This window comes from Chanodichthys erythropterus, chromosome 6, assembly GCF_024489055.1.
Source record: "Chanodichthys erythropterus isolate Z2021 chromosome 6, ASM2448905v1, whole genome shotgun sequence".
Classification (NCBI taxonomy): domain Eukaryota; kingdom Metazoa; phylum Chordata; class Actinopteri; order Cypriniformes; family Xenocyprididae; genus Chanodichthys; species Chanodichthys erythropterus.
In genome coordinates, this window is record NC_090226.1 from 31,581,665 (window position 1) to 31,608,051 (window position 26,387).

At 37.0% G+C, this 26,387-nt stretch overlaps 1 protein-coding gene across 4 annotated transcripts in view; it reads left to right on the plus strand.

Moving 5' to 3' along the window:
* The window catches only part of mapk14b (mitogen-activated protein kinase 14b), a 49,121-nt gene that overhangs the window by 13,884 nt on the left and 8,850 nt on the right, over positions 1 to 26,387 (plus strand). For all 4 annotated transcript variants that reach the window (XM_067388628.1, XM_067388627.1, XM_067388625.1 and 1 more), the window contains exons 2-8: positions 2,519 to 2,648; positions 9,783 to 9,841; positions 16,651 to 16,762; positions 17,376 to 17,405; positions 18,415 to 18,462; positions 18,662 to 18,776; positions 20,278 to 20,349. In XM_067388628.1, coding sequence (XP_067244729.1) covers positions 2,519 to 2,648; positions 9,783 to 9,841; positions 16,651 to 16,762; positions 17,376 to 17,405; positions 18,415 to 18,462; positions 18,662 to 18,776; positions 20,278 to 20,349 — 566 coding nt within the window. The remainder of the gene's footprint in view (positions 1 to 2,518; positions 2,649 to 9,782; positions 9,842 to 16,650; positions 16,763 to 17,375; positions 17,406 to 18,414; positions 18,463 to 18,661; positions 18,777 to 20,277; positions 20,350 to 26,387) is intronic.

Consider the following 26,387-nt stretch of genomic DNA (forward strand, 5'->3'; position numbering starts at 1 on the left):
TAACAGCGATCTGTCACTCCACATTAAAGCAGGAGCACAACAAAGCCGACGGTCGGCCGTCGGGCAGTTTTTGTTGGTCCGCCAACTAAGTTTTCTCAGTGTGTTCTGCATCGTCGGATGAAGTTGGTCCTCATCGGCTTTTTTCCGGCCGATTCGACATGTGGAATCGGCGTCGGTCCGTCAGGCCCTCTGATCATTCTGATTGGCTGTTCAGCTACTGCCACCTGCTGGTACGGAAAGGCATTTCATCTCATGCAGGCACAGAATGGACGTGCTACTTGGCCGTTGGCTGTCGAGCGTCGGTTTGGTGTGTCAGGCCAACTTTGAACACAGACTCTGCTGACGTGAGCCAACCCCACAGTCTGCTTTCATCACCACTCGTTCGTCGGCATCGGTTTGGTGTATTTCTGCCTTCAAAGAGCGCTAAAACCACATGTATTGTTTGAATCCCGTCGTAAAATTGACAGAATTTAAAAGTTAAGACTTTGTTTTCAAAAGTAACCTGATCTGTCTTACCTGTCGGCGCGTTGTCTGTGTCCTTTCACTGCGTGAGAAAATGGACGTGTGGCAAACAGTGAGTTTGAATGAGAGTTGGTGGCCCTGCATGACAGCATTTTTTTTGTAGTTATGCTAAACGCTATGTTTTATGCTATGTTAAACTCCCACATTTACGGGTTCGACTTCGTTTGCAATATGCACTCTTCTTATTCTTCTTAGTTTTATGGCAGATTGCAACCATGGCTTATCAGGTGCATACCGCCACCTACTGTATCGGAGTATGTAGCATGGATATGAATCTACTTTAATCTAAATTCTATCTAAATCCTATAATACATCCCTGTATCCTTCAAATATTCCACGACAGCATCCTGCGTTTTTCTTAACCCCTTCTCCTGTTGTTCCCAAAACACCTTCAAGGTTCCATTTCCTTCCAATCTGAATTATCTTTTGTTTTAATCTGTTCCTCTCTTCCCTTTATTTCCTACAATGTAACAGTATATGTTCTGCATTTTCTGTGATTTTACATTCTATACATTCATCTGATTTACATTTACCTATCAAAAACAATGTTTTATTTAACCCTGTATGGTCTAACCTCAGTCTGGTTAAAACAGACTCCATTAATACCCTGTGCATTTATACATTTCTGTATACTATAATATTTCACTATGCACACCGAAGTCGTCTTCTATTGGATTCAATCCGGGAGGGCTGCATTAGAGTATTGCGCTACAGCGCCCCACTGGTCAAACTGCGTTATTGCAGGCCCTTCAAATAGGTCAGATCAAACGACTATTCGACAGCAAAAATCATTTCAGCCCTAATGACGAACAATCTCAGCTTCAGCGCCATCACTACAACACACCCCTTATGGCATTGGTCTTGCTTTCTGTTCACACAGGGCGCATTCCGGGACTGATTCCGGCAATGTTACAAGATCCAGGGATGGATCTATTTTAAAGCTTCGTTCACACTGCCAGTGACTTTATTGCTGCATGTCACCAGCAGCTGGAGGTTAAGGTCGCTTGTGGTTAACCCCACTACTGGTTGCCTAGTAACGTTTATGAATGACATTCACGGATGTCATTACATTGGATGTCTGCCAACAACAATCAGTTTTCTTGTAAGGTTAAATTTATTCTCTATATGGTTTCATTTGCTGTTCAACCCAAATGATTTAATATTTAACTTTACAGGCTATTCGTTGATTTAAACCCACCTGGAATCTCAGATACACCTTTCCACACACCTTTTTTTTTTTTTTTTTTTCTCCAAATATGTCCCTACACGTGGGCAGAGGCATATCATATAAAATTGGAAAATTGCTGACAGCGAGTATCAGTCTTTCCACCATCTTTCCGTCACCGCAAGAGCTGAGAGGAGAAGAATCACATGAGCTCTGCTGTCTTCTCTTATATTGGCTGTCGCTCCTGAAAGTCGCTTTTCATTTGTGTAAAGTTAAACATTTGTCAACTTTGTCACGTCACACGACTCGCTGTCGCTGGAAGTCGCCAGCTCACCATTAAATGGGATCATATGGTTTTGTCGCTGTGTGACACTGGGTTTAGACAGAACTGTTAAAGACTGTATACTAATGAGAACAGGAGTTCATGCCTGTCTGTGCTCAGGGTTCTCATTACTGTTAAGTATTGTAAGCAGGACTTTTATTTTATCAGCTAAACAAGAAAAACGTATTGGCCAGTGCTGATATTTAAAAACCACTAATAAGGCTTTCCAAACAAAGCTGTTATTAGATCTAGATGGTTGTGAAAAGTGACGTTTTTGGAGGAGGGAGGTATATGAGAATCTAGTTTGCATATGATAATTTTGTTCTTACCACTTTTATTATGGTAATGGAGCATTTGATGCTTTTGAAAGAAACCATTTATTCCATTTCAGATTCTTAGTTTTTTTTAATAATGTTTCTTTTAACAAAACTTTCCTACAATATAATTTTTCCTTGGAGTGCTTGTGAAACTAGGAGTCTCCAGTAATCTTGTGGTCTTTTTTTCCACAGCTCCGCGTTAGACTCAAAGTCAGGCCTGAGGGTCGCAGTCAAGAAGCTGTCCCGGCCCTTCCAGTCCATCATCCACGCCAAGCGCACATACAGAGAACTGCGGCTGCTGAAACACATGAAACACGAGAATGTAAGAGAGATGTTTTACCTGCGCTTCCGCAGCTCTTTTTTCCACCTTCATATACAGTATGAATCATCTTTTGACAGGGTTGTGCTTACTGTATTACTAAACTTCTCACAGAAACTGTAAGCGGCTCTTTTCTTTTCCTTTTCTTTTCTCTCCTTCCACTTTCATGACTATTAAAGCAACCTCACATGCTCTGCCAGCCCAGATCCCAGTGGGGGGTTCATCTGTGCATTATGAAACCTTATTGATCGCTGTCTGCAAACTAATGAGGGAGTGGGGAGAGATTATGCACTATTAAAGGGAACCTATTATGCCCCTTTTGTCAAGATGTAATATAAGTCTCTGGTGTCCCCAGAATGTGTCTGTGAAGTTTCAGCTCAAAATACCCCACAGATCATTTATTGTACCATGTTGTAAATGCTCATTTTTGAGTGGAAGGAAATACATGTATACATGTATCCTTAAATGCAAATGAGCTGCTGCTGCCGGCCCCCTGTCCAGAATATTGCTTCCTTCATTCACAGCTCCTGTCTGCGTCAGAAACTCTGCCAAAAACTAACAAAACATCTGCTTGGTTTTGATTATCATCTCTATCGTGATCACACTCACAGACATTGCAGTTCTTCTTCATCGTAAAAGTTTATTAACTGCATGCATTTTAAAGCTATATCAGTTTAAACTTCTAATTTATAATTTTCTGAGCGCACGCATATAAAGCACGTGCTCAGAAAGCTGGCTGTCAGATGGTGAGTATTAAGCTAAGTTCTCTTTCACATCTTAGGGGCCGTTCACACCGAACGCGTCTTTGCGTCTAAAAACGTGAGACGCAGCGCTCAGGAGTGGTTTTAAAAAAAGCGCAGCGTAGAACGCGAGGGTCTCGAGACGCGCTTTTGAGACGTGAGGCAATAACGACAATAACGGAAATAATAGAAATAGGCAAACAGCAGAATTGACAGATACAAGTTTTGACTTGGAAAAAAAGAAAATAAGATAATAATGAGCGCCCCCCCTCCGCCATGTTGGCGTCATATAAAACAGTTGTCATGCCAACTTGCTACTGTAAACAGAAGCTTGCAACATTTGCTCCGCCTCCGAGTTCTTCTGATTGGTCCACTGCTTTGGAACTGACATTGATGAGCGGCGCTGCGTGTAAAGGTTTAAATGCTTTTTAACTTGACACGGCGTCTTAAAAACGCGGCGCTGCAAAAGACGCGAGACGCGAGCGTAACGGTCATGCACGTCCGTCAAGCGCGTGTTTACATAGAAAAACAATGGGAAAGTAGCGCATTGGAATAGAAAAACGCGTTCTGTGTGAACGGCCCCTTATTGTGTTTAAACTGTCAAACACACAAGGTTCAAACAAACACAGCCGGGCGGGTCTATGCAAATACGGCAGTGTCCATCAGCAGTTGTGGGCAGGGCCTGTACAATGTGACATCACATTGAACAGGAAATGAAAATTGCTTGTTCTCAGGGTTCCTATGCAGTTTGAAAAAGTATGGAATTTGATTTGACTAATTTTCAGGTCTGGAAAAATATAGAAAAAAGAAAGCAGAGTATGGAAAAATATTTGCATTTCCAGACTATTGCCCCTATTTAGAAAATTAAGAATTTAATGAAAATAAATGTATCATGTAAGAAGTGTGTTTTCATGGCAGCTGTTTAGTGATGCTTTAGTGATTGTCAAACACGACACGACAAAAATGCAGGTTAAAAGCGTTTTGGGTTTCTCTTAGCACTGTATCACAGAGCCTCTAAAAGGACCTTTGCGAAAAATAAAAAATATACAGACTTTCGTATGCGCATGAGAAACCATTACATTTAGCATGTAGGATACTGAGCCACCTATTGTACTATCAGGCCTTTTCATGGTGTTGTTTCTTGGCCGCCACAGAGTATGCATTAAAGCAGACCTAAGGCCTTGAAATATGACGTACTGCCCTAACGAAAGCCAATTTTTTTTTTTTTTTTTACAGTACCAGTCTTTTTTTATTGATCCACGCAGCCGTATTGTGCCATCAGCCCATTTCGTTGCATGATTTCTCTGCCACCACAGAGGATGTGTTAAATTGGACATTAGGGTAGTACCTCTAATATCAAGGCCTAAGGAAAGCAACATTTTGAGCAAATAGATCTGTATTAAAGGTGTGGTTTATTGCAATTTCACTTTAACTTTAGTTAGTGTGTAATGTTGCTGCTTGAGCATAAACAGAATCTGCAAAGTTACAGTGCTGAAAGTTCAATGCACACAGAGATATTGTCTTTTGAAGTTATGGCAGTTTAATGCCTATAAAAACGACCGGTTTGGACTAAAACAAGCTTCTTGACATCATAAACTCTCCAATTAACATAAACCCTGCCCACGAGAACACGCGGCAAAGTGGGTGAGGCCATGTCGTGCGGCATTATGGAAGCGGAAGAGTTGTGTACACCGGATGCAAGCGACGCGTCAAAAGATAACAGAACCCATTATAATAATCAGTGATATTGTCTACACTGGATGTGGCGCTGAAGACAGCTTCCAGAATATACACAAGTTCAATACTGGATTTGCACAAAGGCTATTACTGAAAGATGAAGCAGGTCCCACTTTAAAAGCAGAAACTGCTGTTAATGGGCCCCAACCTGTCAGTATGTTTTATTGTTTTTACATGTCTTTTAAATGCATTATGTTGCTATTTGTTGGTTGCATCAAGGATGTAAACAAAGAGAAGTATCCAATAGATAAATTCTATTGCACACTTCTCCAACAAACACCAACAAACTTATATGTTCATAGACAAACAATTTTTCATGCTATAAATTAAACGATACCTTTACAAAAATGCTACTACTCAGTCATGTATTCAACTACAGTAAAGCTTTAATCAGGATAAAACCGCTAACAGCAGTAACATTTACAAGTGACAACATATCTAAACACTTTAACACAAATACAAAAGGAAATACTCACCATTTATAAACGTCCTTTAAAAACCGTGCTTGCAGAGGTTCTGCTTGACCCTCTTCATCATTACTGCTATCTGGGTCTGATTCGGGCTCAATTTGATAATATAGACGCCATTATTTACATTATTACCGAAGCACATGTAACAACTAATGGTAAGGGGTGTGTCGTTTCTGGACTCTTCAGCAAATCACAATACACTGGGCCAACTAACCAATGTGAGCACATTGTGCATTTCGGAGGGAGTGGTATCATAGAACCAGGAAGTCAAATCGGCCGTTCAAATGACAATGGAAACAGCAGTGTAGAATAAAGGTAAAGTATATGAAAAATGCAGCATTTTTTTTTTAAACGAAGCATTAAGACATGTTAAACTGCACCCCATAAACACAATCAAGCCTAGGAAAAAAAAACAGTGAACCACCCCTTTAATTCATGTGCATTCATGCTCTTGTTTTCTACATAGTAAGATGGCAGTGATGTACAAAGGAAATGGGTTATAGTATATATAAAACTAGAAATTGTAATGTGTAAGCACGCAAAAAATTCCTATGTGCATGTGAATAGTTTCTCGAGGGCACAAAAAAGTTTCTTGTGGGCATGAAAAAGTCTGTATATTTTCTAATTTTTTAGTTTTAGGGATGTCTCTGTATGCTGTCATCAAAAACCCTGAGAAAATACAAATATTTACAGATGACTGTACTATGTACCAAATATTAAGCTTGTATGAACAATTTATGTTAAAGGGTTAGTTCACACAAAAATGAAAATTCTGTCATTTATTACTCACGTTCATGCCGTTCCACACCCGTAAGACCTTCATTAATCTTCGGAACACAAATTAAGATATTTTTGTTGAAATCCGATGGCTCAGTGAGTCCTGCATAGGGAGCAATGACATTTCCTCTCTCAAGATCCATAAAGGTACTAAAAACATATTTAAATCAGTTCATGTGAGTACAGTGGTTCAATAATAATATTATAAAGCGACAAAAATATTTTTGGTGCACCAAAAAAAACCAGATTGGCCGATTTCAAAACACTGCTTCATGAAGCATCAGAGCATTATGAATCAGTGTATCGAATCATGATTCAAATCGCGTGTCAAACTGCCAAACAGCTGAAATCACGTGACTTTGGCGTGCCGAACAGCAGATTCGATACTGATTCATAACTTTATGATGCTTCCTGAATCAGTGTTTTGAAATCGGCCATCACTAAATAAGTCATTATTTAGTTTTTTTTTTTGGTGCACCAAAAATTTTCTCGTCACTTTATAATATTAATATTAAGCCACTGTACTCACATGAATGATTTAAATATGTTTTTAGTACATTAATGGATTTTGAGAGAGGAAAGTCATTACTCCTTATGGAGGCCTCACTGAGCCATTGGATTTCAGAAGATTCGAAGATTGTTTCAAAGATGAACAAAGGTCTTACAGGTGTGGAACGATATGAGGGTGAGTAATAAATGACAGAATTTTCATTTTTGGGTGAACTAACCCTTTAAATATGGTCTGATGATCTAGGTTTAGAAATTTGAGTCTGAAAAAGTATGGAATTTTGAAATGGAAAATGTGTAGGAACCCTGTATGAGACTGTTGAGGTTTTATAGGGATTAAAAAAAGGAGTGGGTTGTTTTTTTTTTGTTTTGTTTTTTTTATCATAATAGGGTGGTTGTGTACACACACTGCCAACACACATGGATTAAAAAAATAGATTTTACACAATAGGTCGCCTTAATGTATAAATAGTGCAAAATCATAACATATAATGTACGTGTTGTTTTCCACATTTCTCATTATTTTTATTTAATTAATATTTGTTTTTTAAAGAGTTTTGTGACAGATATCTCTTAATTCTTTGTTCAAAATGCCTAGGTCAAAGGTCAAATGTGCATTTAAGAGCTGCTTGTTGTGTTTTTCAGCAGGCATGCAGTAGTTCCAATGCGATGTGCAGATGTTCTAATTTGCCTGCTGTCGTCAAGGCACTCACCATGTTTTTGCATAGAAAAAAACGCCCTTAATTTTTTTGCCTTCTGGCCAGAGTCCATGAATCTGTGCTGCCTCTGTTTGAGCGTGGGTGAAACTCTATGCTGGATCACAGCCACCTACTCGCTCTCTATTTCTCTCTCCCTCCCTCCACTTTCCTGCATGCACGCACATTTTGGTTCCCTGGCATTGTCTGTTAGTCCGTCTTACAGATGTTAATGTTTAATAACACTCAAATCCCTGAACAGATCGGCTCTTCAAACATCAATCACCCTTTTTCATATTGCGGCGACTGGCACACTGCATCCAAGCTGCGAGTTTTGGTTCTTAGCCCATTTTTTTTCTGTGTGCAGCGAAATATGATCAAAATGAACTGTAAACCTATTTATCGACACTGTCTTTTGCAATATAGGCTTTTATGAACAACATAAAAAGACTTACATGTTAAAAAGACAAAAGACTTACACACTAACAACATTTTCTCAGTAAATCTGACTGAATCCAGATGATGATGAGCAGTTTATTGTGACACTTAGGGGATTTTGGTACCGTTCCATGTAGATTAATACTTACCATTTGGATATAAGTATGACCCACCTCCGCATGTAAATTGATTTCATTAAGATCAAGTTTGTGATTAAATCTCAATCACTCACTCCTGATGAAAACCTGTTTTGTTTTTTTTTTGTTTGTTTTTACATTTATTTAAACATTAATGATATATTATATTGTATTTCCTATTTTTTAAAAATTATATGTATATTTTGTATAATGTAATTTTATATTTCATAATATGTATTTACAAATACACTACCATGTTTGCAGCTTGGGGTCACTAAAATTCTTGCTTTTTTTGAAAGAAACTAATACTTTTATTCAGCAAAGACACATTAAATTGGTCAAAAGGGACAGTAAATACATCTATAATATTACAGAATACTGTCAGCCAGCGATGGCCAAGTTACACGAATGTTACCGTGGGCAGAAGTGCATCAGCAGTTTAACCAGTATGAAATGCACCTCCTCCTCCTCCTCCTGCAGAGAGAGAGAGATGAAGGTGATGCCCACACAAAATATAAACGAGTTTCACAGAGGATGTTCATGAGTGGAAGCATCACATCTCGCTCTGTGTGCTGTTTCCTTTGAGGGGAACCGCAATGGGCCGCGTGCTTACCAACAGCAAGAAAACAACTTCAGTCATGACAGATGATGAAGTACAGCTTACTTTCTTGTATAATGCATTTATGATACAACCTCCACTTGAAGTGTACATTCAATGAATAGAGCAAAAACACTTGATTTAAAGAAGTCTTTAAAAGGGTTAGTTCACCCAAAAATGAAAATTCTGTCATTTATTACTCACCCTCATGTCGTTCCACACCCGTAAGACCTTCGTTCATCTTCGGAACACAAATTAAGATATTTTTGACGAAATCTGAAAGGTTTTTTTATATCCCCAATAGAAAGCAACCATCATTCAAGGTCCAGAGAAGTACTAAAGACATCATTAAAATAGTCCTACAGTGACTACAGTGGTTCAACCTTAATGTTATGAAGCGACAAGAATACTTTTTGTGCGCAAAAAAATAAAACAACAATTTCTTCTCTACCCTGTCATTCTCCTATGCTGTTTACGTTGCAGTGATTCCATGTTTATGTCTGAATGCCGAATCAGGTCAATGCTGTTCGTGTGAACAGCACAACGCATGTATGTGATGCTAACGCAGGAGATGACCAATAATGAGTCGCCGTTCGGACATAAACACTGTAGATCTGAACTGCGTTAATTGTGTAGAAGACGAGACGAAGATTGTTGAATAAAATCGTTGTTGCTTTTGTTTTTGCGCTCAAAGAGTATTCTCGTCTCTTCATAACATTAAGGTTGAACCACTGTAGTCACATGGACTATTTTAACGATGTATTTACTACTTTTCTGGACCCTGAATGTGGTAATTTTGTTGCTTTCTATGGGATATAAACCTCTCGGATTTGATCAAAAACATCTTAATTTGTGTTCCGAAGATGAACGACGGTCTTGCGGGTTTGGAACAACATTAGGGTGAATAATAAATGACAGAAATTTCATTTTTAGGTCAACTAACCCTTTAAGTCCATAGTCTTTATATGATTTGACCTTTAATCTTCTATTGTTGCCATGATTCAGACTAATTATCTATGACTCTTGTGCTTGTTACAGGTAATTGGGCTTCTAGATGTTTTCTCGCCCGCTACCAGTCTAGAAGAATTCAATGACGTGTGAGTATTTGGTTCATTTCTAGATGGTGGCCTCACTTGTACCTGATGAGGATTTAATATGAACCTATTTCATCCTATCAGGCATATTTCAGGCCACCTTGCATGTATCTGTGAGTACTTGCCATCACGGCACTTCTGAAACATGCAAAAACAGTTTTGCAAATCATCGCAGGCTCTTCAGAATATAGTTGACAACTTCTTTGAGTCCATCCCTGCATCCAGAATATCGACTCTTTCCCTCTCCTCTGTGCTAGTTTCTAGAACAAGTTGAAAGGGCATGTTCTGTGTGGCATTATGGGTTACAGCTCTGTGGATTCTGAGCCATACCGAGAAAAAGAATTACAGAGTACATAGTGGCACGCTGCAGCAATTACTCAGGCGTAGCTGCCACACCTCAGTTGTGTGCGGCCCCATCTAATTACTCCATGTGTAGGTGTCTCCACTGCACAACCCTGCATTGCTCAATAAAAGCTTAATTAGATGTAGCCCTGATGATGCGGTGTGCCTGCTGTGTGTTGAAGGGCCTGTTAAATCCAGTAATGTTCCAGCACTTTGCATCCAGTTGTCGATAATCAGACAGCGACACCTGTTACTTCCTGTCGAGTTCTGCTCCAGGAAAAGAACATCGTGGCTGTGTACATGTTGGGAATATCCTTTGTTACCATGGCAACATGGCTTCATCCGCTAAGCATAATTTCCTCGTGGCACACAGGCAATAACCTGCAAACTGTTATCGCTTCATATAGTTTCCTCTAAAAATTATCAACACAAAAGAATAATCACTCATCCAGGGAATAGGTAGAAATTGATTGCCTTGGAAAGAGTTTCATATGACTGAGCTGTTGCAATTATGGAATTTTGGCTAATTAATTGTCATACTAATAATTACAATGAATGTGTCACTTGCTTTGTACACTGTAAACCCAGATAAGTTCTACTAACTCAAAAAATTTGAGGCAACTGATTGCCTCTATTTTTGTAAGTTTGCAAACATAAATATCATCAGTAAGCATAGCTAGTTTAAAAAAAAAATACAAATAAACATTAATTTAAATCAAAATATATAGTGTTTTGTTCATCTTAATTTAATGCAACTCAAAGATTTAAGTTCACTGTAAACCCGAATAAGTTGGTGAGACTTAAAAAGAAAAAAAAAAGTTAAGAAATTCCGTTTAAGTAAGCAGAACTGGCAGATTTTTATTTTGTACTACTCATACATACCATGATGGTAACTCTCCAAAAACCCACATTAACAGAAACTCTTCTAGCATAACAAAACATTAATCACTACTAAATCTCCCACTTAACATTAATCTTGCACAAAAAAACATTATATTACACTTAATTTAGCATTTACTCTCCCATTCGAGTTTAATGGGCAATGCATGCTGGGAAATGGAAATCCCAGCCCAGTTTCAGTTAAACATAAGTTTGTCTAAATTAAAAGAGATAAGTTCATGAAACTCAAAACAACAAAACAGCTCAGTTAACTTAAAATATATCAGTTCTGTGAACTTGAAAGAAAAAGATGGTTCTAAATACACATAAAAGTTAATTTGACTGAACTAATTTGTTTAATTTAAGTTTGTCCTACTCAAACCAATTAATTATTTTGAGCGTTAGGGTTTACAGTGTAAGCTTAATGCACACATGTACCTTTTAACATGCATAATCTTGGGGGGAATATAATGATTAATTATCACTAGTTATTAATAAGTAAATAATGATTATGAATCATACAAGTAATTATTATTGTTGTAAATATTACAATATAATACATTTTTGAAATATTTCTCATTTGATTACTTTAGTTCACTTTTCACTCATGCTGGAGCTCAACCTGAATATTTTATGGTAATTTTATCATTTAAAGGGGTGGTTCCGGGTGTGTCTCATATGTCCTGAAAAGTGAAGCTGCGTGCTCTCTGGATCGCCCCCTGGAGGCTGGATGCAGTACAGGTCATAAACCCCGCCCGCTCAATGCAGACGAATGAGACTTAAGTTAAAACATAAAAATAAATTATGCTTCAAATAAAATTTTCCGAAAGATGGTTTTGGTCATTTAAGGTAGTTGTTATCACGCTGATTTATATTCAGTTGTTCGTTTTTGTGATAAGTTTGTTTTTAGCTAGCAGTCTGGGTAAATGCCACTTCAGAAGTGCTTCTGTGCCACCTGTGCAGTGTAAATTTGGCAATGGTTTACAGAACCAAAGTGAAATCTTGAAACCTGGCTCTCCTTGATTACTAGCCACACAGTTTCCATCACCCTATTTTAATGCGAATTTTGACATATTGCGTCAGAAACGAGTGATGGAAGTGCCAAATTTCAAATTCAGAATCCCTTAATTTGCTAAATATTTTTGCACTTGCTTGTGGTTGTTTTTGACTTGTGCAAAAAAGTTAATGCGAATAATGGGAAATTCAAACGCATTTTCCGAATACATTCTGATGTAGCGAATATTAAATCCACGTGACTAATCGGCTGTTTCCGCTGATGGTGTTGTAACAGACTTTTTTGATTCTGTTCTGATGCATTAATTCAGGATGTACTGGTGCTCGTCGTATATGTGTGTGCAATGCATTTTCCCCTCAGGGCTTGCCGTAGATAGGCAAGGGTCATGCGCACTTTTGTACTGGAGTGTCGCAGGTTGTTCAGGGTTGTCCTTTCACGTGTGTGAAGCTTAAAGTCAAGAAGAGTTCAGATGGCTCTCGTTTATTAAGTGTTAAGTGTTTAGGCGAACCCTTCACAAATATTCACAAAGGCTCTGTCACAAATATTTATTTACTGTTAGTTACTAGGTTACCAATACCACCGTCATTAGCTCAAAAAACTTGATGGAAACGCACCTAATTCGCATTTCTTTTTTTGCAGACCTTGAAAAGATTCACTTCACAACCCAAATAGTTGTGAAACATGGAACAAGACAATCCCGGGTGTAACACCCATGGCCTGGCTTGCATAGAAAACTTTGCATGTCCAATGTAAAATCTAGGTCATTGATGCAAAGACACTAGAACATAGATGCATCGAAGCTAATCAACATAAAAGTCCCATTTTAATCTCAGGGGTTCTTTAAGGACTGCACTTGTACATGTCCCATGTGCTGTCCAAATGTTGAGATCAGTCTCAGTACAGTTCATTTATGTCGGTTGAGAGCCATCTGAGGTCACGACTGCAGGGAGAGAGGAGGAAGCGCACCGCGAGTTTCCCTGGAACAAGAGCACCAGTGTGAGTTGTGTTTGGCTGCAAGGAGAGTGGGAACAGGAGCTAGGACTTCTACACACATACACTGAAGGAAGGGGCTCACTGTGCTCTTTATTTGCATCGAGCGCTTGCACAAGCTCTGCAAGATGCATGGAAACAAGAGCTAAGAATACTATAATATACTCCTATAAATACCCTGTCCCCAAAATCTCATCGAGAATGAGTGTGAGAGCAGAGCTCGGGGCAAGAAGGAGGAGCATGTTTGGCAAGAGATATTTCTGAACCACATGTATCCATATACTAGAGTTTCTGCTATGCAAAGCTCTCTGCAGAAGTGCTCGCCATTAATGGAAGACATTTTCACTACAGTCAGGTTGTTTCTCCCGATGTGCTTAAGGTTAATGATAGGGCTCATGGCCGGGTCAAATGAGAGCCTCTTGGATTGCTTTCACAGTTCAGCAGAGCTTTCAGCAGGCAACCCTGAGCCCAGCTGGCTCCGCACCAGACGCATTCCACTGTTCCCCTCTGCTGGATGTCGATCTTGACTTTTCCCCTTTAGATGCTGGTTGGTTGTTCTGAGTCAATGCTGTACAAATGTAATGATGTTTATTTCCCAGTTGTGTGGTTATAATAGTGTTGTCAAAAATATTGATATTTTGATGTGTATCTCTACTGAAATATCTGAAACGGTTCCGATACTCCTTTTGTGCAGTATCAATACACCAATAGCAGCTGCGCATTCTCACTCTCTCTTCACTCCGACAGCGAATTGACACACACCCGCCTCCTCTCACTTGTCTCATTTGCTCTGGGTCAATAGTGCTTGTATTGCACATAATTTTAGTCATTCCTGCAGGTTTCATGCTCACATCAAAAGCATGCACACCACTGATATATATAAGTGGCGTTCTCATAAAGCTGCCTCTCAAACAGCTCGCGAGTACCAAATTGAGCCCTTTTTCGTGGCTTTTTGCGCTTAAATGGGCAAATGCGTAAATTATGTCAAAAATACCTGTCTTGCTGAGTATTCAGGTAAATACATTCAGTTTTTGAACGTAAATAGATGAGAGAAAACGCATGTTGTGTAACAGTATATTGCATCCGTGCATTAGCTCTTAAAGCGATAGTTAACCCCCAAAAAATAAATTCTGTCATCACTTACTCATCCTCAAGTTGTTCCAAACCTGTATGAGTTTCTTTCTTCTGCTGAACATGAAAGTATTTTGAAGAATGTTGGTAGCCAGACAGTTTCTGGTCCCCATTGACTCCCATAGTATTTTTCTTTTCCTACTATGGAAGTTAATGGGGACCATCAACTGTTTGGTTACCAACATTCTTCAAAATACCTTCTTCTTCTACCTTCTGAAAACTTATGAGATAATAACAGATTATTTGTATGGCTGTATATATGGCAATTTTTCCGATGGCATTGAAAATGGTATCGAATATCGAATATGGTATCGAATATTTTCAAGGTATCGTATCGAAGGCTGTAGGTTTTAAGGATTGATTGAGTGTGAAAACTGGAAAAAGATGAAATTCAGTTGTCTTTCAGCTAGAGTTGCACCCACACAATCTCATTCCTAAATGACAACTATTCGGCCATGTCTATTTAAGCTTTGGCAAAATCACACCGGAATATTCAAATATGCGTTGGCGCTGCTTCTGAACCAGAAAAAGCAGTTTGGCTTTCTAGGTACGAAACAGCTTCACAAACATATTTCCGTGTTACAAATATGCAAATGATCACAGAAGTACTGGGATAAAAGTTTATAGTTCAGAAATAAACACTGATGTCTATGGTAGTCACCTTTTGAAAGTAACTTGGCGAGAAACCTCAGCATGCGGAACTGGATTTGGCTGGACAAATATGAAGCACAAGCTGTTTCCCTCAGCATGTTACTTGCAAAACGTCTGATTTTACAACATTGGATGTCATTGTTTGTTAGTTTAATTGTTCGATTTCTTTTGTTTTGTTTTATTGTCCCTGTCATATTAGTGTGTAACCACCATATGTAAGGAATGGTATTATAAAAAATGTATAAAATGGGGGGGGTAACTTGGTGCTTCAAATAATGATTGCATCGATTACTTCGTTACACCAGTAGGTGGCGACAAGTGACTGTTAAAAATTGTTTGTCACTGAATCATTCATTCATGAGATTTGTTCAGAAATGCTGATTCATACAGTAATGAAACAAGTGAAGTCATAATGAGTGAGTCATTGGGCCCTATAATACACCCGGCGCAATGCGACGCAAGGCGCAGCGCAAGTGTGTTTGCTAGTTTGCGTCCAGCGCCCTTCGCGTTTTCCCGTTCAGCGCCACGTCCTTAAATTAGTAAATGCATTTGTGCCAGTTAGTGCGCCCATGGGCGTGCTGGTCTAAAAAATAAGTGTGTGTTCAGGGGCGTTGCCGGCGCATTGCTATTTTAAGGAGCTGAAAATAGACTGCGCCATAGACCAACTCAAACCTGGTCTAAACTCTAAAGTCAATGGTGCAATATTTTTCTGTTAGAGAGTGTTGGTAGAAACTGCACCTCTTGGCGCGCGTTGACTTTGCTTATTACACACAGGGATGCGCATCACACAAACATGCCAAATATTAAAAACAAAAGGATTACAGTGTAAAAGAATATTATTGTGTAGCCTACATAAATATAAAAATGTAATGATGAATAGACATTGCGTGTATTAGAATTAGGATACCTATTTTCAATTCAGCCTATTACTACTTATAATGATGAACGAAACTGGCTAATTAATTGAACAATAGTGCCAATACACACACATATATATTAACTGACTCATTGTGCGGAGCTATTTGAAAGCCTGCATTTGCAAGCCCGCTTTAACTTCATGCACGAGCAGATCGCTTTCTTCGCTTGAAAAGCGTTCAGCTTTTCCGCCAACAAATTCCACCATGTAAATAGCAATCCGCCATGGCGCGAGCGCATCTCGCTCTTAAAGTGAATGGGAGATGACACTCTGATTGGTTTATTGAACGTTACGCCCATTACTCATTAAGAGAATAGGGACAACCCATTTCAAAAATGCGCCCCGGCGCACGGACCGTTTTTCCGTCGTTAAAATAGCAAAAGTGGATTTGGACACGCCCTGAATGCACCTGCGCCGTGCGCTTTACACTTTGCGTTTAGATCGTTAAAATAGGGCCCATTGAATCATTCATTCAAACTGATTTTTTTAAATAATTTTTTCTTTTAAGTTTAATTAAATATTTTAAATAGACTACAGCAAATAACAAACGAATTGGTCAAAACTGTGGTGATGTGGTCTATGGAAACTATTTGCACTTCATGGTTATTGAAAGAGGTTGGAGTTAATTGTTGGAAAAAGCAAACCCCAGTATACTCAAATTTTTCCCAAATTGTTTAGTCAAGGATTTTGCATTGAGTCCTCAGAGTTAAAATAATATTTCTGCCTTTCCCTGCTATAAGCAACCCATGTCATCTTGTGAAAATTCCTGTCTTCAAAGCGTAATATGTATCACAGGAAAATTATTGTGCAGCCCTAATTCACACTACTCCTTAGTCTTCAGTGTCATGATCTGTGAAGTTGCTGTGTCATGATGACTGTGTTTAACAGGTATCTGGTGACTCACCTGATGGGAGCAGACCTCAACAATATCGTTAAGTGCCAGAAGCTGACAGATGACCACGTCCAGTTCCTCATTTATCAGATCCTTCGAGGATTAAAGGTTAGGCCCCTGTTACTTTGCCGTAATTGCTCACTGTAATAGGAGCTTAAAGGAATATTCTGGGTTATTGACAGTATCTGTGGCAAACCATTGAGTAGGGCAGACAGTACTCTGCTGTACTGTTTATACTGTGGTATATATACATGGCATGATTTAAAAAATCTCAATAGTGTGGCAGACAGACAAAGTATAGACAGCTTTATTGACTATAATGGGAATGATGTTTTGATTTATTGTTCAGTTACCAAGCATTGCAACTTCACACATAATATTCTTATATATCCACACATGATAGATACATACATACATACATACATACATACATATATAGATACATGCATACATACATACTGTACATTGTGACTCTAGTTTTCCTTTATCTCTGATGTTTAATATCCTGTCCAGTGGACAATTGCTATGATTCACTCTCTAAAGTTATTTTAAAAGATAACCGTGTAAGGTTCTTCTAGTGTAATACTTCAAGAGTATGAAAGACTGTTGATGTAAAGTGTGCTTCACTCAGATGTTTAGCCTGCAGGTACACTAATTGCTTCTTATTGATCACTGTATTCGGTTAAAGTAAATCCATCTGTCTTTTCTTTTCTCCCCACAGTACATTCACTCAGCAGACATCATCCACAGAGTGAGTAGACCACACTTTCTGACCATAACACCATTTATTTATGGCTGTGTGTGTGTGTGTGTGTGTGTGTGTGTGTGTGTATGATATATACATATAATAAATTGATCAAAAGGGACAGTAAAGATATTTATAGTGTTACAGATTGATGCTGTTCTTTCTGTTAACTTTGTATTCATCATATGATCTTGAAGAAAAAAAAAAGATCACTGTTTCCACAAAAATATGAAGCAGCACAGCCGTTTTCAACATTGATAATCAGAAATGTTTCTTCAGCAGTGCATCATCATATTAGAATGATTTCTGAAGGATCATGTGACACTGAAGACTGGAGTAATGATGCTGGAAATTCAGCTCTGACCCACCGGAATAAATTACATTTTAAATGTATACATTTTATGTATTCAAATAATTGGCTAATAATTTTAAATATTGCTCAATATTGCTGTTTTTTACAGTGTTTTTGATCAAATAAATGCAGCCTTGGTGAACATAAGACATTTAATCATTAAAATACCTTACCAGCTAAAGTTTTAGAATATATATTTATATAATATATATTTATATTTATATTTATATATATATATATATATATATATATATATATATATATATATATATATATATATATATATATATATATATAATATATATATATATATATAATATATATATATATATATATATATATTCTAAAACTTTAGAAATACAATTCAGAAATAAATTTTTTCCAGTTTAATTCAAACATACAGCTGTCTGTACGGAGTTTTTCTCATTAGTATGGAACGTAAGTTTTATTGCAGATTTGCAGAGGTAAACTGATTTGGTTTTAGGGCTTCATCTGCACCACTGCTTGTGTAAACACCTTTATGGTTCATAATTAATTTTGACTGACTGATTTTAGCTGCCAGGATGATGTTTATTAGTTCATGAAAGCGTAGTAAAACATGATGCAAATTCAAAGCGATTCCCACTTATTCAGTCTATCTGCTCACCTTTTTCTTTCGTACAGGATCTTAAACCCAGTAACTTGGCTGTAAATGAAGACTGTGAACTTAAGGTGAGACCGTGCTCTGTTTGCCAAGATCTCTGCCATCATAATCATCATCTGATGCTTTTTCCACTGTCACATCTGTTATTATTATCCTCTGTTGACCAACAGTGAGTTTATAGTCGGGCAAACACCGAGGCACACAGGGTAATATGAGCGGTGATAAGTCTAGTTTATGACTAATGCTTATTCTGATACCTATGCTCAGATTTTGGACTTTGGTCTGGCCAGGCTGACTGACGATGAGATGACGGGATATGTTGCCACCCGATGGTACCGTGCCCCAGAGATCATGCTCAACTGGATGCACTACAACATGACAGGTCAGGATTACCCAGAATCCTTGCTTGTGTATTGATGAATAAAATATAATTCATTACATTTTGTAACTGAAGACAACATGAAACGGCATTCACAACGGCATTAACTTTCATGTTGTGTATTATTTCTGGCTGAAACAGAATATTCAGCTGGAAATAATGGTGATGAGATGGGATTTATATCATCCATGAGAATTTGATCGAATGTTAAAAAGTGGGCAATGTTATTGGTTAATATAATTTTCCCCTGCCACATAATTAGCAAAAATGCCTATACTTGATTTTGGATAAATTCTTGATTCATATTGGTTGACACACACATTTATTAAGTTTCTTCACAGCTACAGTTGCAGATCACCTCTTTACCTTCTTTTTGACTAGTTTAAAAGTTTGGGCTAATTGGTTTTGTTTGGGATGAAAATCTAAAATGTTTCCTAAAATAATATTTGTGTTGACTGTATAAAATAATAAAGGAAATAATTAACTCCTCACCTCCAGTGTTGCTATTGTAAGCTAAAACTATTGAAATTGTTTTTAATGCTAAAATAAAATATAAATATATTAGTTGAAAAACTTAATCCTAAAATTCTTTCTGATAACTTTGTGAAAAATTAGAAATGTTGCTTTAAAATTAAAACTGAAATAAAAAATTAAAGCTACATCAAAATAAATTAATAAACATGAAAAGGGAACATAATAAATTGATTACAACTATAATACTATAATAGTATGTAAGTAATACTAAAATAACACTGCGTGCCACTGAATTATTGAAAATGAATGCGCATTGCAGCTGATTCACCACAAATCAGTCATTCCTTATTTAATGAAATATAAGACAAACATTTATTTTTCAGTAGAATAACGTGCACTGAGGAGTTTTATGCCCTTGGTATTAAGAAGCATTTTCGTCAATCCAGTCACAAGTGGACGAAACTAAATACAGGTGTAAAACGTTTTGAGTCCATTTTCAACCACTTCCAGAGGTAGTCGAAAACTCATTGCTTCCGTAGTGTAGATGCTCAAATGTGTTCGAACAGCCACTAAAGACCTTCCACTCTCCACCAAACAAAACGTACCAAGCACAATGTTGTCTCGCCATTTCGGATTTCTAACACGCACTCACCAGTGTTCAGCGTGGTCTCGCATCTATCAGAGCAGAAACCAAAGCTGATGCTCTCCGTGTTTTTCCATTGTCTCCTTTCGCGCACATTTGTAGATTGCATCCATTAAATCGAACGGTCTGAAAAAGCCCACCCTCCTCTTGAAGAAATCAGGACAGAAGTGGTCAAAACAAAAGTGGACAAAAGAGACTCCAGGTATAAACTGGTGTTTCTCCCTCGTCTACTTGTGATCCGATCGACCAAAACTCCTCTTAATACCAGGTGGAAACGGGGCCTTAAACAATTTATTAACTGAAAAGTTCAAGTTAATATCGTGTTGTCTTTAACAGAATGTATTTTGTTTCCACGAATGAGAACAGGGTTTTTGTTTTGTGTTGTAGTGGACATCTGGTCGGTGGGCTGCATAATGGCTGAGCTCCTCACAGGACGGACCCTGTTTCCCGGCACTGATCGTATCCTTCCCCCTTCATTCATCCCCTGCACAAAATCTCTCTTACTGGAAATACCCCTTTAGCGATGTGACATTTTTGGCATGTATTGCCCTAGCCCCCCTCCCTATCTGTAAGTGTGAAAAAACACCTACGCGTGTCAGCCGGTTCTAATTCATAGAGAGAGGCAGTGATCCTGAGGGGAATGAGTCAGCTGGTGTCGGCCCGCTGCCTCCCAGTGAGTCACACTGCCTGATGGTCCTGTTGACAAAAAACATGAACTCTGCTCAGTCTTAAAGCACAAAGATTCTAGCGCAGTGTGTGGAATCTTAATGCAGTGCTGCCTCACGAGGTCGTTGAATCAAACCCCCTGTGAAAAGTACAAAACACTGACACATTTGGGCCACATTAATGGGGTCTTGGCCTTTCTAGAAAGGAAGTGTGATCTGCATTTCAAGGAAGTCTGCAAAAGAATAGATTAGGATAAAGTAGTGGTTATTTGGTTGCCAAAACATGCAGATAAATCTGCTATCTGTGTGCATTTGTCTTTTAGTGTGTATATGATCATTTCTCCAACTTGGGTTTAGATGTGTAAAATAGCATAAATGAAGTGTCAGGTTATACATTCATAAATAACAGATATATTACAGAAATAGTTAAATAGTTTGGGCAGAAATAAACGTATTATTCGTTTACTCACCCCATGTCGTTCCAAACCGTGTGTGTGTATAATATATATATATATATATATATTTTTTATATATATATATATATTTTTATATATATAATATATTTTTATATATATATATATATATATATATATATATATATATATATATATATATATTTTATATATATATATATATATATATATATATATATATATATATATATATATATATATATATATATATTTTTATATATATATATATATTTTTATATATATATATATATTTTTATATATATATATATATTTTTATATATATATATATATTTTTATATATATATATATATTTTTATATATATATATATATATATATTTATATATATATATATATATATATATATATATATATATATATATATATATATATTTATATATATATATATATATATATATATATATATATATAAAAATATATATATATATAAGCAAACATGTATACAATCATCATTAATATTCAACTTTGTGTGGCAGCTTTTCGGTGAATAACAATTTGAACTTTACTCTGTTTCTCACACAAACATGACTTCAGAAGACTTGATATATATAGCACAAATCATATGGACCCCTTTTATAGTGTGTTTTTGTTTATTGAGCCCAATATTTACTTTGATTGTAAGAAAAAGTACAACGTTCTCCAAAATATCTCCTTTTGTGTTGTGCGAAAGAAAGTCACAGAGGTTTGAAGCAACATGCGGGTGTGTAAATGATCATTTTAATTTTTTGCTAAACTACTCCTTTAAATCCACACACACACAAACAGTTTAAAGTACACAATACACACGTGGGGTTTGATGCATTAAAGCTTGCGTGTGTGAGCTGCATGTTGACTTGCTGCGTTTGTTCTTGTTTCTAACTGGACTGCATTAATGAACTGCCCCGATCGGCAATCTACTTGCTTGCAAACACCTTTCAGTCTTCAAACAATGATACCTTTCTACCTCAAATTTTCACTTACCTTCTGACGGTTGTATGTGCTGTTCAGTAACATCCACCTGTGCCAGATTTGAATAGAAGTCAGTGTGGATCTGGACGTGTGTAGAATTAGTCCACTTTACTGTAGCTCACACCTGTTTCTCACACTCAGTTGTTAAACATATTCACACGCTCTCAGTGACTGCATTTACATGCATAAGAATATTCCCATATCAAGAAGAATTTGGTCATATTCCAATTATGTAAGCAACCATTTTTGATAATGTAAGAATATTCTGATTTTGTAAAATTCATCTAAACGCATTTACCACAACCAAATTAAGACAATATTCTGGTTTAAGGACACATTAAATTGATCAAAAGTGACAGTTAAGACATTTATAATGTTAAAATATATTTGTTTCAAATAAATGCTGTTTTTATGAACGTTCTGTTTGAACCCTTAAAAAAATCTTGTATCACAGTTTCCATTACTATAAATTACTAATATTATAAAAATACATAGTTATATTACTTTGAATTACTGAAATGAAACCTACATTAGCCCTAAAAAGGTCAAGAGCATAAAGAGACATCAGAAAATTAATTCTTCTTAGGACACCAGTAATACAATTTCATGAGGTATGTATGTATGTATATATATATTTAACATGACTTTTATTTTTTATTTTAATGTTTGTATCTCCCAGGATACGTTGCCCATTTTGGGCTATAAATTAAGGTAAAATGAAAAAAGAAAGGTAATGCATGTTACAACATTTTAGCCACGTTTTTAAAACCATTTATGCTCTCATAACTTCAACTAAACATTCTTTGTAAAATTCTGTTGAACAATAGGTATAATGCCTATTCATGAAATCTTTAATGATTTTTATAAAGTAAATGTAAGATAAACATTTATTGTACTGAAGCAACTTAGATTTACTTTATTATTCATACACCATTTTTTAATGTTAAAAATGAAAACTTCCTTTGACATTTTTTTTTATGTCCATGTAACTGTCAAACAGACTTTTGGAGAACATCTCCCAATTTGCAATAAATTGCATATATGTGCCATAAAAGCCTGATGTATAAATATAATACTCAAACATATGCATGCATACAGTATATATATAAGTTTGCATGTTTTTTTTTGTTGTTGTTGTTGAGTACACACACACACACAAACACAGAGATTTGTTTGGCTATCAGAGGCATAATTTTACCTAAAGCCTGCCTGTTCAGACCATAATACACAAATGTGATTGTCCACATTCAAGCATTTCATACAATGCGCTTTAACAGCTTGCACATTTTGTGACCTAAACATGATGTTCATTACAATAATAATTCCTAAAATTCAGCATTAGTAACTTAATTTTCGCACTCAGTCGCATACTCAAGCTCCGAGGAACTACTGTTCTTGGCTCATTTTGAGTCAGACCTGTGAATGCAGTGAGTCTTTAACTGGAGACTCACTTTGACCGGATCATTTGAATCAGTGAGTGGTTGATCGAGAACAGATGTAATCGGATCGTGTACAGTGGTCCGTAAAGCTCTTTGATGGCACTTTAGACTTCTTTGATTGTGTAGTACATTCAGGGTCATTGCATCCCATCACAAAGCATAAAGCCTGACATGCTGTTGCATTAACTCATATTTTGTGTGCCGCTTAATGCAAGTGTAATTCAGCAGTGTTGGGAAAAGGAATGTGTTACAATGTTGCGTTACTCCCTAAAAAAAGTAACTAATTGTGTTATTTTTATGGAAAGTAATGCGTTTTGTTACTTTTGCGTTACTTTTTCTTACCTGGGCTGGGCTTGCTTGCTTGTTTTTAATAACAAAACAACAACAACAACAACAACAACAACAAAAGTTCTATTTTTAGTAAATGTTAAGGCTTTTTCACACTAAAGGCCCTATCATACACCCGGCACAATGCGACACCAGACGTGATGCAAGCATTTTTTGCTAGTTTCAGCCTGACACAAATGCACTCAAGCCCATCTGTTCACCTGCGGATGTGCTGGTCTGAAAGCGAGGTGTGTTCAGGGGCCAGTTGCACCAGCTGTGCGCAAGTTACAACGTAGACTAGTTTTGACGTAAATGGGCACTAAGTTACAACTTACGCACTACTAAATATTTTTGTGTTGCACCATTAAACTTAGTTGAAGCGTAACTCTACGTATACACTAAATATTTACGGAAACCTCCTATCAGGAGTAACGGTTGGAATAAAATAGCAGACTGACTGAACTGCATCAATAAGCTCTTGTTTTACCTGACAGACTTCATTCTTTACACATATATGATGCTGCTGACATTTACACTCTCTTAAATTTAAAGAGAGAGAACATCATGTGAAAAGATTACTTTGTTAGACACTCTTCAACACGAACCCGTTAAACAGCGCGCCGCTGTGTGCATCGGTCCTATCACTCCGTGTTGTGCATGTCAAATAAAATCAGTCATAATCAATAAATGTAATTTCTTATGTTTTTGTTGTTGTTTCAGTATTTATTTATTGATCCTTATTAATTTCGTTTCAAATACAGTTTCTGAATGTTATTTACATATAAAAACATTTATGATTAAGTAGTAGGCTATTATATTTAATGGGAACTTATTTTTACTGTTAGCTACGTGAGGCAAAATAAGTCAGAATGAAGGATAAACTGAAATTCACAGAATTTCAACAACTTCCGCTCCTGTATTTGAAGGATAACTGAAGGTAAACGTCATATTATGCGACTACGCATTACTTTACGGAGACCTTACAAGCTACTAGCTACGTTCTGCCTTAAGAACAAATGGTGCAACCGAATAAAGTACAGAGTTAGTTACAAACTAGCTAGTAGTTACTAAGCCACTAGTGTGGACTTTACGTTCCAATTTAAGAAAGAACTTACAAACGGCTGGTGCAACCCTACCCAGGTGCATTGTTGGCGTGTTGCTATTTTGAGCCAACTGAAAACAACTGCACCATTGACCAACAAAAACCTGGTCTAAAGGCAATGGCACAGTATTTATTTTATTTATTTTTTGTTATTTATGACACACACAGGGATGCGCAGCAGCACACAAACATGACAAATATTAAAAATAAAAGGATTCCTCTCTGGAGAAGTGTTCAGTCTTTCCACTTGCAAATTCCGCCATGTAAATAGCAATCTTCCATGGTGCAAGTGCATGTGGCTTTTAAAGGGAATGGGAGATGACACTCTGATTGGTTTATTGCACATTACACCCGAAACACACCCATGACTCATTAAGAGACTAGGTAAAACACTTGGACCATGCGCCAGGCGCTCCGACCATTTTTTCCGTCATTAAACCAGCAAAAGTGGATTCGGACACGCCCTAAGTGCACCTGCACCATGCACTTCAGACCATGTGCTTAGATCATTAAAATAGAGCCCTAAACGTGAAATGAATAAGCCTCAGGCTGAAGGAAATGCAAAATCATGTCTATGGGCAGCGCAAACAAACCTTTCAGCTGTGCTTTCAGATGTTTAACTAACAACATTTTTGGTTATTAGTATGATTGATTGGATCATCAGCAGTATAAAGTGAGATTAAATACATAAAGTATATTTGTGTAATTTAACATGTAGTTAGTGTAATATTCTGAATTTGCATTTTAGTGTTTTTATTCATTCTGAGGAATACTAATTCTGTTTTTTGTGCAAGTGAGATGAGTAAATGCCTGCTATAACCATCATGTTCACAGCGCACACAACTGCTCTGTACTTACTTCCGATTTCTCTCAACATGGGGACAGGAGAGCTGTCAGTCAATAAATTAGGAAACAAAGTAACTTTTGTAACTCCGATATTATGTTGTGAATTTAAAAGCAATGCATTGCTTTACTAGTTACTTGAAAAAAGTAATCTGATTACGTAACTCATGTTACTTTTACTGCGTTACCCCCAACACTTTAATTCAGTCAGGTAAGTGTGCTAGCTTAGTTCTGCTATGCTGACTTACTCAATGAAACAAATGAAGTAATGAATCAATGAAACAATTTAACTTAAAATGTTAGTTCACCCAAAAATGAAAATTCTGCCATTTATTACTCCCACTCGTGTCGTTCTACACCCGTAAGACCTTCATTCATCTTCAGAACACAAATTAAGATATTTTTGATTCAATCCGATGGCTCTGTGAGGCCTTTATAGACATCAATGGTACTTTCTCTCTGAAGATCCATAAAGGTACATATTTAAATCAGTTCATGTGAGTACAGTGGTTCAATATTAATATTATAAAGTGATGAGAATATTTTTTGTGCCCCAAAAAAAATAATGACTTTTTAACAATATCTAGTGATGGCCGATTGTAAAACACTGCTTCATGAAGCTTCGGAGCTTTGCGAATCAAATCAGTAGATCGGAGCACCAGAGTCACGTGATTTCAGCAG